Raw genomic sequence first — 17,465 nt, forward strand, 5'->3', positions numbered from 1 at the left:
CAGAAAGGTCCAAATCCTTTCAGTTTGGGGGCTCGTCCGGGTTAGAGAAGGCCATCCTCGTGTCCGGTAAGAGAGACATCGCTTTTGTCCACTGCCCGGTCCGAGGGCACTGGCCACATCTCTACCCGTGAGTTTTTTTTTAAAATGTATCCGGGATACATTGTTAAGCCTTAAAAATAAACTCCGGGAGTTTATAATGAGTACTTGGAGTACTTTCATGAATAAGGCCGGCACTTGGAGTGCCACGCACGGAAAAAATCTCCGGGAGATTTGTTTTGTGTCAGGGACACATCATAGGATCACATGATCCATTCCGTAAGTTGTTGTGTGTCAGGGACACACTATAGATTCTCCGGGAGAATCTATTTACTTTATCTAACTGTCGACAGAGATTTTTTTTTGTACCAGAAGTACATGTAAGAGAACAGTCTCCGGGAGACTGACCAACCTTGGTTTGACGCATACCTATATTTAGAGTATAAGATACATAGAGTGTTAAGATTAATCTGTTTGTGTGAGAGCTATTGTTCTGGTGGTAAGTGTAAGAATATATCTCACTGTAATATTATCACTCTGTCATTTGATGCATTTTTCTTACTGTGGGTGGAGGAAAATCTAAGCGCGAGTTTCCCCCTCCCAACCAGGGACTGCAAGGCTGCAAATAGTGACAGTCTCCTTCCTAATCTCATGTTGATTGTAAAGCAGCGTGTTTTCTCATGGACCTCAGACAAAATACAAGACTTTGAGTAACAGTTATATGAGAAGGAGGTAGTGGGATGCTTTGAGATCAGGAAGATTCAGACCCCCACACATAGTTACAAAAGTTTAGGAGCAAAACCGTGAGTAAACAGAGACAGCCGACATATTTATCAGTTGCTCTCAGCCATCTACTGCAGAAGCTGTCTGTTTCAGCGTGATAGACTTGAAAAATGCTTTCTTCTCTATTCCGGTTGAGAAGGAGACCAGACTAATTTTGTTTTTTCCTTTGAGGGACGTAAACTCACCTTGTGCAGGATGCACCAGGGATATGCTGATTCACCTGTAGTGTACAGCATTGTCCTCCAAGTCAGTTTAAAACACTGGCACCCCCCCAGGGTTCTGTGTTCTTGCAATATGTGGATTATTTGTTATTTGTGCAGTATGTCAGAGGAGGCCAATGTAACAGATGGTTTATCTTTGTTGAAATGGTTGTCTGAATGTGGACACAAGGTGTCATGCAAGAAAATGCAATGATGTAAAAAGCAAGTTCAATACTTGGGCTTTGTTCTCACAAAGGGAGAAAGGAGAATCAGCACAGAAAGAGTCCAGTCTGGTAGCGGGCCTGGTCACCCCGCACACCAAGAAAGAAATGTTATCTTTCCTTGGTATGATAAACTACTGCAGACAATGGATTCCTGATTGCTCCTGAGGAAATGTTTAATGTATTTGATTATTTGAAATGTTCTTTAATGACAAGTCCAGGTTTGGGCCTCCCTGACTACAAACTCATGTTCCACGTATATGCTCGACAAAATTGTAAAACCATGGCGGGTGTGCTGACATAGTATCACGGAGGCAAGTTACGTCCTTGTGCTTTTTTCTCAAAGGTGGTTCTGGCATCCGTCCAAGGAATGCCGGCCTGTCTGAGATCTCTTGCAGCCTGTGCTATGATTGCTGAGCTTGCAACGCCACTCACAATGGGACATGAGACTATCCTGTACACCACACATGATGTAGTAGGCCTTCTTAAAGGCATGCACACACAGCACATGTCTGCACAAAGACTATCTGGATGGGAGATTCTACTCCTCAGCAATCCCTCCCTCCAAATATGCAACACACACCTTAGGTCCAGCACCTATCTTGAATGCCCTATTAGGACTTAAAGGACCTGAGGATCACTTGACAGAGGCACATGATTGTATACACGCCATACAACATGACACAGATATTGTCCTGGGAGCCAGACCCATCACATAACAATCTTCACAAGTGGCAGAATTAATTGCACTCACGAGAGCATGCATACTACATGAAGGCAAGCCAGTCACCATTTACACTGACAGCAGGTACACACATGAAGTGGTCTGGGACCACGGGGTCATTTGGCAAAGGAGATTATTCATTGCAGCTGATGGTAAGCACATCTCACATTCACAACTTGTCATACAACTTTTAGAAGCCATAAGATCTCCATGACAGATTGCAATTGTCCACTGCAGGGCGCATACTGGTGGTAAAGATCATGTGTCCCAAGGCAATGTCCTGGCAGATGCAGAGGCCAAGAAGGCTGCACTGATGGCCCGGCCACATTGCAGATGGTGAAATTAGTACCTCCTTCACTTGAGTTAACTCAGATGCTTGTGGATCTCCAGTCCTCAGCTACTGACGATGAAATGGCCAATTGGTGTTATCCAATCTTGCAGAAGAATCCTAGGACAGGATTATTCTGCAAAGAGGGGGAAACATGCATATAACAGCATAGCTCCGCTCTGTTCATTGCACATTTCCATGGAGTAGGACACAACAGCATTCAAACAACACACATGCTGCTAGCGCAGAATTTCTATATTACAGGCATTAAACAGTTAGTGTCAGATTATGTGGGAAGGTGTATTACATGTTTGAGGAACAACCCAAACACCATTGTAACCAGATTGATTAAAACCCTAAGTGAAATTGAGGAAAAAGTTGCTTGTAAATCTCCTTGTCTTCCACAGGAACCAACTCACCCATTCCAAGTGGGAGATATCGTGATTATAAAGAAAGGAAAATTCGCAGGAGACTTCCCCTACGGACCACCGACTACAGTGGTAGCCGCAACCCGCACAGCAGTACTCACGGAAGAAGCACCTACTTGGATCCACGCCACCAGAGTGAAACTGGTAAAGGAGGCACCCCAAAAGGAGGTGATAACGGGGACAGACAGTCCTGACCTCGAAGAAGGACAAAGTAAGGTAGTAACGGGAGCAGACAGCTCTGACCTCGAAAAAGGACAAAGTGAGGCACTAACGGGAGCAGACAGATCTGACCTCGAAAAAGGACAAAGTGAGGTGCTAACGGGAGCAGACAGCTCTGACCTCCACCAGGATGCACTCCCTCAATTCTGGAAGATAGCACAGATGGTCCACTTGGACTGTGGGATTACTGACGATCCTAATGACTCTGCCGGAGGATAACAAAGATGAAGTTGCTATAACTCAGAAAGGTGGAATCACTACCTTCTGGTACAATTCCTCCAGTACTCACGTTGCAACTTACTCCTTCTGTTTATGCAGCATAATGAAGTGCAGTCCTTCCACGAGATACTGCAACCACTATAAGAATGGACATACCCTCAGAAACAAACAAACCCCCTCAAACCTTGTATCTTAACTTTTAACAATATGAGAACAATATCTGACCCAACATATGAAGAGGCTCTTGCAGCAGAAACTGGGTTCTCTGATGCCAACCTATGGTTAGAATTGATGAAGTGCAGTGCTGCTTCAGTAAATAAAAGTAATTGTTATATATGTGGGACAGCTAAGCCTCCCCTAGGTACTGTGCCCTTATTATTGCCCTCTAGTGTTGAGGAATGTTGTTTGCAATTATTCTCAAATTTATCTAGTAACCAGTCTGCATGTGAAGAATGGAAGCAAAAATACCCACTCCTCATAAAAGCTCTCCACCCTGGTGCAGGTATACATATCTATCCTGGTAACTATACCTGCCACAGAGGGGGGGATCAAGGAAGATCCCTGGGTAATTTCACTGAAGGATACTTTGCAACTTACAGTGAAACAGATACCTCCCTCACACAGAATCAAGTATACTCGATTGGAGATGTATATTGGATCTGTGGGGATGGAAAGATAAGATCTAGACTAGAGGGTTCCTGGAAAGGAGAATGTGCCCTTGCTAAAGCCATCATGAACATACACATCTTCACTGAAAATGAAAAAGACACCAACACACATATACGCAACCGTCGCGCCCTCCCAAAAGGTAGCATCGACCCACACGTATATATTGATACAATCGGGGTCCCAAGAGGGGTCCCCGGTGAATTCAAGGCCAGAGGTCAGGTGGCAGCAGGATTTGAATCCATAATTCCCCACATAATAATCAACAAAAATGTAGACTGGATCAACTATATCTACTATAATCAACAAAGGTTTGTAAACTACACCAGGGATGCGTTACAGGGTGTAGCAGAACAGTCACAGGCAGATTCCATTATGACAATTCAAAACTGCATGGTGCTCGATATGATGCTTGCAGAAAGAGGTGGTGTCTGTAAGGTATTGACAGACCCCTCATCCTGCTGCACGTTCATACCCAACAACACCGGCCCTAATGGTAAGGTCACACTGGCAATAAAGAAACTCGAGGATTTATCAATCGAGCTCAAAAGAAACTCAGGTATCGATAACCCATGGGATCAGTATTTTGGCTGGTTCACTACCTGGAAACAGGCACTTGTACAGTTGGGAATCATTATCCTGATAATTATTATAGTAATAGCAATAGTTGCATCATACCATGTGTACGGAAACTGATAATGAAAGGAGTATCAAATATGTCATTTTATGAGACTCTGCTGCCTAATCCTGAAGACAACTCACATGAAGGATATAGAACATATCTGGTGGTATACAGGGAAAAGGGCAAGGGTAAGAACCATATTATCTAAGAAATTTGGTTCTAAAGAGGGGATTGAAGGCAAATGTGACTCCATGTTGTCTTCCCTATGATGTACAGAATTGTTATAATATCTCACCTACGCACTTCACATCCTCCCCCACTGTGAGTTAGGTTCACTTATCTGTCTTAGGACAGATTCTGGGAATCTCCCAGAATTAGAACCAATGTTCTAATTCACTCAGGGTCATTCGGCACAACTGCGTACGTTCTTATATGTGACGTATTACATACCCATAAAGGGGATGTTCCAGTGGTATCTGTATGGGCGTCAATGTTTATCATTTATGATTGGTTTAACGCTGTTGTTGTACAAACTTTTCTGCTGCCTATATGAGGCCAAGCAATAGCATAATAAAATTAGAGTGTTTCTCAGTGATGTGTGTGTCTATTATTGCCAACTGAGAAACATCTCTCCTGACGTCAGTGTCTCAAACCAAGGTTGTCGTAGAGGTCCAGAAAGGTCCAAATCCTTTCAGTTATCAGCATTCTTCCTGATATCGCTTAAATGTTCGCCAATTCTCCAGAGAAATTCTCCGGTAGTCTTACCCACAAATTGTAGCCCACATATACAAGTGGCCAGGTAGACCAAATCTGAGGATCTACAATTCACAAAGCATCTAATTTAATAACACTTGAAAGTAGTGGTACTGGTAAATGACGATCCCACTTTAATGGAGTGGCATGGGACACACCCACTACAACGAAACGTGCCCACACTGGAGCTAACCAGCCAGGTGCTGGGATGCGACAACTGGAAAATGCTGTGGATCAATTGGTCCTAAGGTTGCGTTCTCTGCGATAAGTTATGGATGGAAAATCACTTGCGCAGTTTTCAATGTCCGGATCCATCTTTAGAACACTCCAGTGCTTATGCAATATATTTATGACCGGGCCATTCGCAGCATCAAACGTTGCTTTTAGGTGGATTTGTTCATCTCTTTGTTGTCTACTTCTGGGGTTAAGAAGAGACTCCAGTGTACATGCTAACGAATGTTGGTAAGCAGATGCCAAAACACTGTGGGGATAGCCACATCTCAAGAATCTGTTGCCTAAATCTCTGGCCTTGGTCTGAAAATCTGAGATGGAGGAGCAGTTGCGACAAACCCGAAGATATTGTTCCCTAGGTATTCCTTTTTTCAAGGGAAGGAGATGATAGCTCTTCCAATGTAAGAGGCTGTTGGTCGCAGTTTTCTTATGATGTAAGCTAGTGTATATCTGTCCCTCTGCTGTCTTGGAAATCTGGAGACCCAAAAAAGTAATCTCTGTTGAATTGATCTCAGATGTGAAATAGAGACCATACTTATTGATGTTTACGGCCTTGACAAATTCACAGAATTCCAGCTCGGATCCTGTCCGAAAGATCAGGACATCGTCGATGAACCTTAACTACAACGAGACATGAGAGGACCACCTCACAAGTTCATCTCCGAATAGCACCTATCTTTCCCACCAGCCCAGGTATAAGTTGGCATAAGATGGTGCACATTGGCTTCCCATGGCCACACCCCTGAGCTGGTGGTAAAAGCGATGGTTGAAAAGAAAAATGTTATAATGTAGTATGAATTTTACAAGGCTGATCACAAATTCATTATGCAGCCAAAATTCTCTACCACATTCCTGTAGGAAATAACGTACTGCATTGATGCCCCCCGCATGAGGGATGGAGCTGTAAAGGGCCTCTATGTCAAGGCTGGCCAACAGGGTATTGCCATCAACCTGGAGGCCATCAAGTTTATTAACAATTTCCATTGAATCCCTAACATGGGAGGGCAAAGATAGAACAAGGGGTTTGAGGATGACCTCTACATAATTACTAATCTGATGTGTCAAGCTATGCATATCAGAAACAATTGGCCTGCGTTTAAGGGGATTCAACCCTTTTATGCACCTTAGGCAATCTATAAAAGCAGGCTAATTGATAAGGTTTGGATAGGAGTGCCTGAAATTTGGCCTTATCAATGAGATTGGAGGCAAGCACAGGACTGAGGAGACTTTTTAGCTCAAGTAAATGTTGTTCCGTGGGACAGCTGCCTTTTATTTCTATAGACGTGTCCTTTTCAAGAGATAACAAACCCTCTAATTCTTCCTTGGTTATGTTGTTTCTGCATCTAGTTGTCTAAGGTCATCAATGACCAAATTCAGAAACACATCCACAGGGGTGGCATCATTAATAGGAGGGCTGGATAGGGAATATTTTTTTTTTTATAAAGGTAAATGTGCCCTCACCAGGAATTTTCTCATTCTCACTCATGAAGTCCACCAGATTCCTCATATCCCCTAAGTCGGCAACATCAATGCCGAGCTCGGCACATTGGCGTCTATCATGGTTCATAAAGAACTTGTCCATTTAAGTTTCCTCGCAAAAAGGTTTAGGTCTTTCATCCAGCTGAACAAATCAAATGCATGTGTTGGGACAAATGATAGCCCCTTTATAAGGATGTTGTACTTGTTCCTCTGCATAAATGCCTTCTTCACTTCATTGAGCAGTCTGCCCTGTGCTCTTGCAGTCATCTTTACAGGATGGCCACTCCTAGGGAGAGTAGCAGCAGTGCTGAACTTTCTCCATTTATAGACAATTTGTCTTACCGTGGACTGATAAATAGCAAGGCTTTTGGAGATACTTTTATAGCCCTTTCCAGCTTTATGCAAGTCAACAATTCTTAATCGTAGGTCTTCTGAGAGCTCTTTTGTGCGAGGCATCATTCACATCAGGCAATGCTTCTTGTGAAAAGCAAACCCAAAGCTGGTGTGTGCATTTTATAGGACAGGGCAGCTGTAACCAACACCTCCAATCTCATCTCATTGATTGGACTCCAGTTGGCTGACACCTCACTCCAATTAGCTCTTGGAGATGTCATTAGTCTAGGGGTTCACATACTTTTTCCACCTGCACTGTGAATGTTTACATGGTGTGTTCAATAAAAACATGGTAACATTTAATTCTTTGTGTGTTATTAGTTTAAGTAGACTGTGATTGGCTATTGTTGTGACTTAGATGAAGATCAGATCACATTTTATGACTAATTTGTGCAGAAATCCATATCATTCCAAAGGGTTCACATACTTTTTCTTGCAACTGTAGCTGTTTGAAAGGGAGGTGGAGCTTGTATGAGCACTGCTTCCTCTTCAAGAAGACTGCACACTGTCTCTTTTGCCACGGCGGCGCAGTGTAATTACAAGTGGTCATCCTATTCAGTTGAATGGAGCAACTACTTGTAATTACACTGTGCCGCCGAGACTTCCATGACTATTCACAGTGAAATCTTGAAGAGGAAGGAGCGCCTCCTTCTCTTCAAACAGCTGATTGGCATGGGTGCTGGCAGTTGGCACCCCCATTATGAGATATGGATGACCTATCTTGAGGATAGGCAAACAATGTTTCTGTAAAGGAAAGAGCAACGGCATTAGCGACCGCTCCTCCCCATACTGTTGAGGAGATCACTGCATGTAAATGCAGCAGTGACCTCCACTGATGAGGAGTCGATTGTGAGGAAGGAACGCTTCCTTCGTGACAACTGTCTGCTCCTTCAAGCAGTGTAAAGGGGCTTTTACACTGCTAGACTATAGCTGGTGAGTTCAAAATACATGTAAAATGAAAAACTGTAGTTCTTCTTTAAAGGGACACTGTCACCAGGATTTCACTTACTGAGCTATTAACATCACCACATCAGTCTCCACAATCTATATTATAATATACTAGTATTACTGCCCTGTGTCTTGTAATTTGTCTATTAATATGCTAATAACCTCATAAGGACCCAAGGGGCTGTGCCTCCGGCCGTTGGAGCCCAGCCGCGCCCATTATCTTGGAGTCCAGCACCGCCCCACTGCTAATTTATTCACTGCTCATCGCCGACGTAATGTGTTTGTTGTGCCTGAAATCTCGCGCATCGGCACCGGCCTCACAAAACAAAGCTTCGCTCGACCCGGAAATGCGCAAGATTTCGGGCGCATCAAACCCATTACGTCGGCGATGAGCAGTGAATAAATTAGCTATGGGGCGGTGCTGGGCTCCAAGATAATGGGCGCGGCTGGGCTCCAAAAGCCGGAGGGACATTGAGGTAATTAGCATATCAATAAAAGTGATTTTATAGACAAATTGCAAGACACAGTGCAGTAATACTAGTATATTTTAATGTAAATCGTGGAGACTGATGTGGTGATGTTAATAGCTCAGTAAGTGAAATCCTGGTGACAGTGTCCCTTTAACCACCTTAGGACCGCCGTACGCAGGATTGCGTCCTGCCGGCGGTCCTGCTCTTCTGGGTGGACGCATATACGCGTCCTCCCGCGAGAGCCGAGATTTCCTGTGAACGCGCGCGCGCTCACAGGAACGGAAGGTAAGCGAGTGGATCTCCAGCATGCCAGCGGCGATCGCTCGCTGGCAGGCTGGAGATCCGAATTTTTTAACCCCTAACAGGTATATTAGACGCTGTTTTCATAACAGCGTCTAATATACCTCCTACCTGGTCCTCTGGTGGTCCCTTTTGTTAGGATCGATCACCAGAGGACTCAGGTAGGTAAGTACAGTAGCACCAAACACCACACTACACTACACCCCCCCCCCCCCCCGGTCACTTATTAACCCCTTATAAACCCCTGATCACCCATGATCACCCCATATAAACTCCCTGATCACCCCCCTGTCATTGATCACCGCCCTGTCATTGATCACCCCCCTGTCAGGCTCCGTTCAGACGTCCGTATGATTTTTACGGATCCACGGATACATGGATCGGATCTGCAAAAAGCATACGGACGTCTGAATGGAGCCTTACAGGGGGGTGATCAATGACAGGCGGGTGATCACCCATATACACTCCCTGATCACCCCCTGTCATTGATCACCCCCCTGTCATTGATCACTCCCCTGTAAGGCTCCATTCAGACGTCCGCATGATTTTTACGGATCCATGGATACATGGATCGGATCCGCAAAACACATGCGGACGTCTGAATGGAGCCTTACAGGGGGTGATCAATGACAGGCGGGTGATCACCCATATACACTCCCTGATCACCCCCCTGTCATTGATAACCCCCCTGTAAGGCTCCATTCAGACGTCCGCATGCGTTTTGTGGATCCGATCCATGTATCCATGGATCCGTAAAAAATCATGCGGATGTCTGAATGGAGCCTTACAGGGGGGGTGATCAGTGACAGGGGGGTGATCACCCTGATTACCCTGATCACCCCCTGTCATTGATAACCCCCCTGTAAGGCTCCATTCAGACGTCCGCATGCGTTCTGTGGATCCGATCCATGTATCCATGGATCCGTAAAAAATCATGCGGATGTCTGAATGGAGCCTTACAGGGGGGGTGATCAGTGACAGGGGGGTGATCACCCTGATTACCCTGATCACCCCCTGTCATTGATAACCCCCCTGTAAGGCTCCATTCAGACGTCCGCATGCGTTCTGTGGATCCGATCCATGTATCCATGGATCCATAAAAAATCATGCGGATGTCTGAATGGAGCCTTACAGGGGGGGTGATCAATGACAGGGGGGTGATCAGGGAGTCTATATGGGTGATCACCCCCCTGTCATTGATCACCCCCCTGTCATTGATCACCCCCCCCCCCCCCCCCCCTGGTAAGGCTCCATTTAGACATTTTTTTTTGGCACAAGTTAGCGGAAATTTTTTGTTTGTTTTTGTTTTTTCTTACTAAGTCTCATATTCTACTAACTTGTGTCAAAAAATAAAATCTCACATGGACGCACCATACCCCTCACGGAATCCAAATGCGTAAACATTTTTAGACATTTATATTCCAGACTTCTTCTCACGCTTTAGGGCCCCTAAAAAGCCAGGGCAGTATAAATACCCCACATGTGACCCCATTTCGGAAAGAAGACACCCCAAGGTATTCCGTGAGGGGCATATTGAGTCCATGAAAGATTGAAATTTTTGTCCTATGTTAGCGGAAAGTGAGACTTTGTGAGGAAAAAAACAAAAAAAAAATCAATATCCGCTAACTTATGCAAAAAAAAAAAAATTCTAGGAACTCGCCATGCCCCTCATTGAATACCTTGGGGTGTCTTCTTTCCAAAGTGGGGTCACATGTGGGGTATTTATACTGCCCTGGCTTTTTAGGGGCCCGAAAGTGTGAGAAGAAGTCTGGGATCCAAATGTCTAAAAATGCCCTCCTAAAAGGAATTTGGGCCCCTTTGCGCATCTAGGCTGCAAAAAAGTGTCACACATGTGGTATCGCCGTACTCAGGAGAAGTTGGGGAATGTGTTTTGGGGTGTCATTTTACATATACCCATGCTGGGTGAGAAAAATATCTTGGTCAAATGCCAACTTTGTATAAAAAAATGGGAAAAGTTGTCTTTTGCCAAGATATTTCTCTCACCCAGCATGGGTATATGTAAAATGACACCCCAAAACACATTCCCCAACTTCTCCTGAGTACGGCGATACCACATGTGTGACACTTTTTTGCAGCCAAGGTGGGCAAAGGGGCACCTTTCGGATTTCGCAGGCCATTTTTTAGACATTTTGATTGCAAGGTACTTCTTACACATTTGGGCCCCTAAATTGCCAGGGCAGTATAACTACGCCACAAGTGACCCCATTTTGGAAAGAAGACACCCCAAGGTATTCCGTGAGGGGCACGGCGAGTTCCTAGAATTTTTTATTTTTTGTCACAATTTAGCGGAAAATGATGATTTTTCTTTTTTTTTCTTTTTTCCTTACAAAGTCTCATATTCCACTAACTTGCGACAAAAAATAAAAAATTCTAGGAACTCGCCATGCCCCTCACGGAATACCTTGGGGTGTCTTCTTTCCAAAATGGGGTCACTTGTTGGGTAGTTATACTGCCCTGGCAATTTAGGGGCCCAAATGTGTGAGAAGTACCTTGCAATCAAAATGTGTAAAAAATGCCCTGCAAAATCCGAAAGGTGCACTTTGGAATATGTGCCCCTTTGCCCACCTTGGCAGCAAAAAAGTGTGACACATCTGGTATCGCCGTACTCAGGAGAAGTTGGGCAATGTGTTTTGGGGTGTCATTTTACATATACCCATGCTGGGTGAGAAAAATATCTTGGTCAAATGCCAACTTTGTATAAAAAAATGGGAAAAGTTGTCTTTTGCCAAGATATTTCTCTCACCCAGCATGGGTATATGTAAAATGACACCCCAAAACACATTCCCCAACTTCTCCTGAGTACGGCGATACCAGATGTGTGACACTTTTTTGATGCCAAGGTGGGCAAAGGGGCACATATTCCAAAGTGCACCTTTTGGATTTCACCGGTCATTTTTTACAGATTTTGATTGCAAAGTACTTCTCACACATTTGGGCCCCTAAATTGCCAGGGCAGTATAACTACGCCACAAGTGACCCCATTTTGGAAAGAAGACACCCCAAGGTATTTTGTGAGGGGCATGGCGAGTTCCTAGAATTTTTTATTTTTTGTCGCAAGTTAGTGGAATATGAGACTTTGTAAGGAAAAAAGAGAAAAAAAAAAATCATCATTTTCCGCTAACTTGTGACAAAAAATAAAAAATTCTAGGAACTCGCCATGCCCCTCACGGAATACCTTGGGGTGTCTTCTTTCCAAAATGGGGTCACTTGTGGCGTAGTTATACTGCCCTGGCAATTTAGGGGCCCAAATGTGTGAGAAGTACCTTGCAATCAAAATGTGTAAAAAATGGCCTGCAAAATCTGAAAGGTGCACTTTGGAATATGTGCCCCTTTGCCCACCTTGGCAGCAAAAAAGTGTGACACATCTGGTATCGCCGTACTCAGGAGAAGTTGGGGAATGTGTTTTGGGGTGTCATTTTACATATAACCATGCTGGATGAGAGAAATATCTTGGCAAAAGACAACTTTTCCCATTTTTTTATACAAAGTTGGCATTTGACCAAGATATTTCTCTCACCCAGCATGGGTATATGTAAAATGACACCCCAAAACACATTCCCCAACTTCTCCTGAGTACGGCGATACCAGATGTTTGACACTTTTTTGCTGCCAAGGTGGGCAAAGGGGCACATATTCCAAAGTGCACCTTTTGGATTTCACCGGTCATTTTTTACACATTTTGATTGCAAAGTTCTTCTCACACATTTGGGCCCCTAAATTGCCAGGGCAGTATAACTACCCCACAAGTGACCCCATTTTGGAAAGAAGACACCCCAAGGTATTCCGTGAGGGGCATGGCGAGTTCCTAGAATTTTCTATTTTTTGTCGCAAGTTAGTGGAATATGAGACTTTGTAAGAAAAAAATAAATAAATAAAATCATCATCATTTTCCGCTAACTTGTGACAAAAAATAAAAAGTTCTATGAACTCACTATGCCCATCAGCGAATACCTTAGGGTGTCTACTTTCCGAAATGGGGTCATTTGTGAGGGTTTTCTACTGTTTGGGCATTGTAGAACCTCAGGAACCATGACAGGTGCTCAGAAAGTCAGAGCTGTTTCAAAAAGCGGAAATTCACATTTTTGTACCATAGTTTGTAAATGCTATAACTTTTACCCAAACCATTTTTTTTTTTGCCCAAACATTTTTTTTTTATCAAAGACATGTAGAACAATAAATTTGGCGAAAAATTTATATATGGATGTCGTTTTTTTTGCAAAATTTTACAGCTGAAAATTAAAAATGTCATTTTTTTGCAAAAAAATCGTTACATTTTGATTAATAACAAAAAAAGTAAAAATGTCAGCAGCAATAAAATACCACCAAATGAAAGCTCCATTAGTGAGAAGAAAAGGAGGTAAAATTCATTTGGGTGGTAAGTTGCATGACCGAGCGATAAACGGTGAAAGGAGTGTAGTGCAGAAGTGTAAAAAGTGCTCTGGTCATGAAGGGGGTTTCACCTAGCGGGGCTGAAGTGGTTAAGCACATCCTCCAAAAATGCAGGGGAGGTGTAAAATGCCAGTCTTTGATAAATTCCTCCCTATGGGGCAGATTTACTAATCCTATAGATGGCGTAACCTTAAACAGGCTGTCTAGATCTCTGCCAGATTTATCAGACTGGTGGGTGATAAATTAGGAGCATGACTAGACACTTGTGTACCTGTATACAAACATGTTATGCCAAAAGCAAGGTACACCAACATTAGTACATGTGGACTGGACATATGACCCAACATTCAGTTTGGTACTGTATCCAGATAATACACCATACCTGATCAGAGAAGCCTTTTCCATATCGCAATTCAGTTGCAAAGTGTTCACAGTTGGCACTGGTCACACTGTATGGCATGGTCCGACCCACCAGCTCTAGCGCTGCCTGCACCACCTTTTCACGAGGGTATGGCTGGGTTTTCTCATCATATTTGTTATTAACCTTATAACTGCATCCATCTGCAACATCCTCCAGACGATCTTTTCTGACTACTGCAGAGGCCCCAAATGCAGATGACAGGCTAGACCAGCCTTCCTGATCTGTGAAGAGTAAAGGATACAGCGATTGCCATGATTCGCACTGCTGAAGGGCCATTGTGATATACCAAATGTACACTAAACTTGCCTATCTCTTTATTTTGAGATCAAATAACACTTCTGCAAAGGGTCCACATAAAATTGGCTATGGCAATTTATTAGGAATAGCTTTTAGACACAGTAACATTATTTTACAATTAATTTATAGATATAGGGGGTCTTTTATCAGATTGGTGCAAACAAAGTAGAACTGGCATAGTTGTCCATAGCAACCACTCAGATTTCACCTTTCATTTTGGACAGCTGCTTTGGAAAATGAAAGGTGGAATCTTATTGGTTGCTATGGGCAACTAAGCCAGTTCTACTTTACACCAGTTTGATACAATAACCCACATAATCTGAATAAAAACCTGTAGAAACTTGGGTGATACATTACAAAAACGGTCAGTATCACTGCCACTACACATTCTTAAAAAAAATATATATATATAAAACAGTTACCACAGCATTTACAAAGCACTAGCAGCCACCTGGGCCATAGACACAATGGTCAGGAGGCGACCTCATTGACTTCTGTAGGAGACTTTTCTAGGCATGCTCTGACATGTGCAGAGGTCAGGAGGTTGCTGATAAGCTACGATATCACCTATTATGAATGCCGGATCCTGTCTTATCTGTCATTCTAATCCTGCCTGTAATGATCTCTGTGTATAGATAAAGTAACTGCACTAAAGCAATCTCTACAGACCAAGATGTGATGCCTATTATTCTTATTTCCCCTTTACGCGGGACAACCAGGATTGCCAACTGTCCAGAAATTTTTTTGTTTTTGTTTCACGGACACATGAAAAATAGACGTTTCTGGGATTTTTCGAGGCTGGTGGTACATGACTAGATTATTTTGGTGGTAATGATCATCATTTTACAGCTCACAGTAAATGCTGGTAATGAGTTCTTCTCAGCATACTGAGCTATAGACATGGATTACTTATAATCTTTATAATTCATTTTGGTTTTCCCAATTTGTCCGTAAAAAATATGGGTTGTCTGTGATTTTGGGATAAAAAGTTGTCCAGATAAAAAATGAAAAAATTCTGGTTGGCAACCCTGGGGACAACGATCTAGCTGATTGTCGAGAAGAAGCGTTCCTTCCCGACAATCTGCTGATTGCTAGCAGAGGAGATCGCTGCTGCATTTATATGCACCGATCTCTTCCAGAGTATGGGTAAGAGCGATCACTAATGCCGTACGGGCTCATTGTTTCCCGTTCATCAGGTAACCGTTGGTGCATTTACACCACAAGTTCATTGCTAACAAACGTTACTAGTAACGCTGGTTAGCGATGATCTGTTCAATTGTCGGCCCGAGTAAAGGGCCCTTTAGTGGCCAGTGGGAAAATTGCAAGATTTCTGTTTAAATATAGATATTGAAATAAAAAATATATATAAAAAAGTGATTGCAACAAATAGGTTGTTTCACTTCAGCAAATGCCATTTATCATGATGAGAATGTTAATAGAAGGCACTTACTAATGTATTATGGTCATGCTTGCACACTATAGGGAAAAGCACCCGTCTCTCTGGTGGCCGGGACCATAGGAGCGCACATAGGCTGGTGCTTTTTCCTATAGTGTGCAAGCATGACCACTGCTGCTGGATTGCCGGTTGGTCGTCATCATGGAAATGAGACGTGTATAAAGTGATCCAAAAAGGAGACTAAGCCAGCAAAGGAAGCAGTATGGACAGTAAAACATTTGTAAGCGCCTTGTATTAACTTTCTTTACAAGAAAAGTGAGACAACCCCTTAACAACCCCTTTCCTTTTAGGGTATATGGACATCATAGAGGTGGATCCTCTATTAAACAGAGTTGATCTCTAGTTTCTCTTATTCCAGTGAATTTGACGCATAAATGACTGTTCTAGGGAAAATGTATAACTCCCCATAACTTTCAAACAACTGGCATGCCAAGGGTTTCAGAAGCCAGCTTTAGTCGAGGGACAGGTTACCTGTGAGATGTACAACATAGCCATTACCAACATATATGCCCCAGTGTTGATAAAAGGGGCGGATGAATTCAATCAGGTCGCCAGGTTGAGGAGGTGGACCCTAAAAAAACAGATAAAATTGGTACAGTAAGACAACTATGAGATATATACCGATACTTACACGCTCTCTTACAAAACCTGTTATAACTATCAGGCTCTTTTCAAGCTATGTTAATGGCTTCCACTAAACTTATATGCTAGGACCCTACCCAGTGCATGCAGTGTGAAAGAAGCCTCACCATCATCAGGCTCCTTGGATATTGACAGGGGTTGTCCAGGCATACTCTCTCACCCAATATAACATCTGCATAGAGAGGGCAGTTACCTCAGCAATATCCAGCCTAGGGTGTAGTTGTGTCTCTTCCTGGCCAGTTTTAGATCGGGTTGAGGACTATGCCTGGACAACCCCTTCAACACCTTGGTATGTTTTCATGTAGTCAATTAACACATTTCCGCAAGGTAGCTGTATAGGAGCTTTGCCTGCATATTATCATGAGAGTTAAGCAAATGCCACATCTGAGGGGTTTGTCAAAATGTCAGGATCCCGAAAAGAAATATGGAGGGATCCTCATGGGATTATAATCATCCCAGAGTTCTTACATTTAGGAGCTTTTGGCGGGAATTTCCCCGCCAAGAAAGTGAGGTTCAGGGCTAAAATAGGAAGGTTACCGGGCAGAGTAGCAGAGGTCAGTGATTGGGTCAGGGAGGGACCTATGGAATCTCGTTGCCGGGCAGAATGGAGTAAGGGATGCCCAGCAACAGGTATAGGATTGGGTGGGAGTTCTGGGGTGGGACAAGGCTAGGGTTATAAGAAGCAGTGTCTGCCAGCCGTGTGCTGCCAGACAAGTACCTGAGGGAAGATTGCTGCCCCCGCCCGCCCTTCCCTCTTTTTATTTTTGTCGCTGCTGCTTTATAGTGATGAGCGGCAGGGGCAATATTCGAATTCGCGATATTTCGCGAATATTTGGGCGAATATTCGCCATATATTCGAGAATTCGCGAATTCATGATGTCCAGGCATTATTTTCTCGATTGCGAAAATTCGCATAAAATTCGCATACAATTTTTCGCATAAAAATTCGCATGAACTGTCATTTCCGCAAAAATCGAATATTCGCAATTACGAATATATTTTTCGAAATTCGAAATATTCGCGAATTCTCGAAGTGCCGATATTCGCGATTAAAATTCGCAATTCGAATATTCGTGATCAACACTACTGCTTTATTAGAAGGAGGGTAAAAGTCGCTCACTGATAAGGTGAGCGGACGAGTTGAGTCAGTAGTTTAGGCCGAGCTTATGGCTGGTCTATTTATTGGTTTGTTAATAAGATATTGATGATGAGTTAATTC

The 17,465-nt window shown here is 43.4% G+C and overlaps 1 protein-coding gene across 3 annotated transcripts in view; it reads right to left on the reverse strand.

Annotated features, from left to right (window-relative positions):
* The window catches only part of LOC122920403 (phospholipase A and acyltransferase 3-like), a 34,945-nt gene that overhangs the window by 2,152 nt on the left and 15,328 nt on the right, over positions 1-17,465 (reverse strand). For all 3 annotated transcript variants that reach the window (XM_044269872.1, XM_044269873.1, XM_044269871.1), the window contains 2 exons: positions 16,076-16,175; positions 13,813-14,072 (listed from right to left, as the gene is read on the reverse strand). In XM_044269872.1, coding sequence (XP_044125807.1) covers positions 13,813-14,072; positions 16,076-16,175 — 360 coding nt within the window. The remainder of the gene's footprint in view (positions 1-13,812; positions 14,073-16,075; positions 16,176-17,465) is intronic.

This window comes from Bufo gargarizans, chromosome 10 (assembly GCF_014858855.1).
Source record: "Bufo gargarizans isolate SCDJY-AF-19 chromosome 10, ASM1485885v1, whole genome shotgun sequence".
Classification (NCBI taxonomy): domain Eukaryota; kingdom Metazoa; phylum Chordata; class Amphibia; order Anura; family Bufonidae; genus Bufo; species Bufo gargarizans.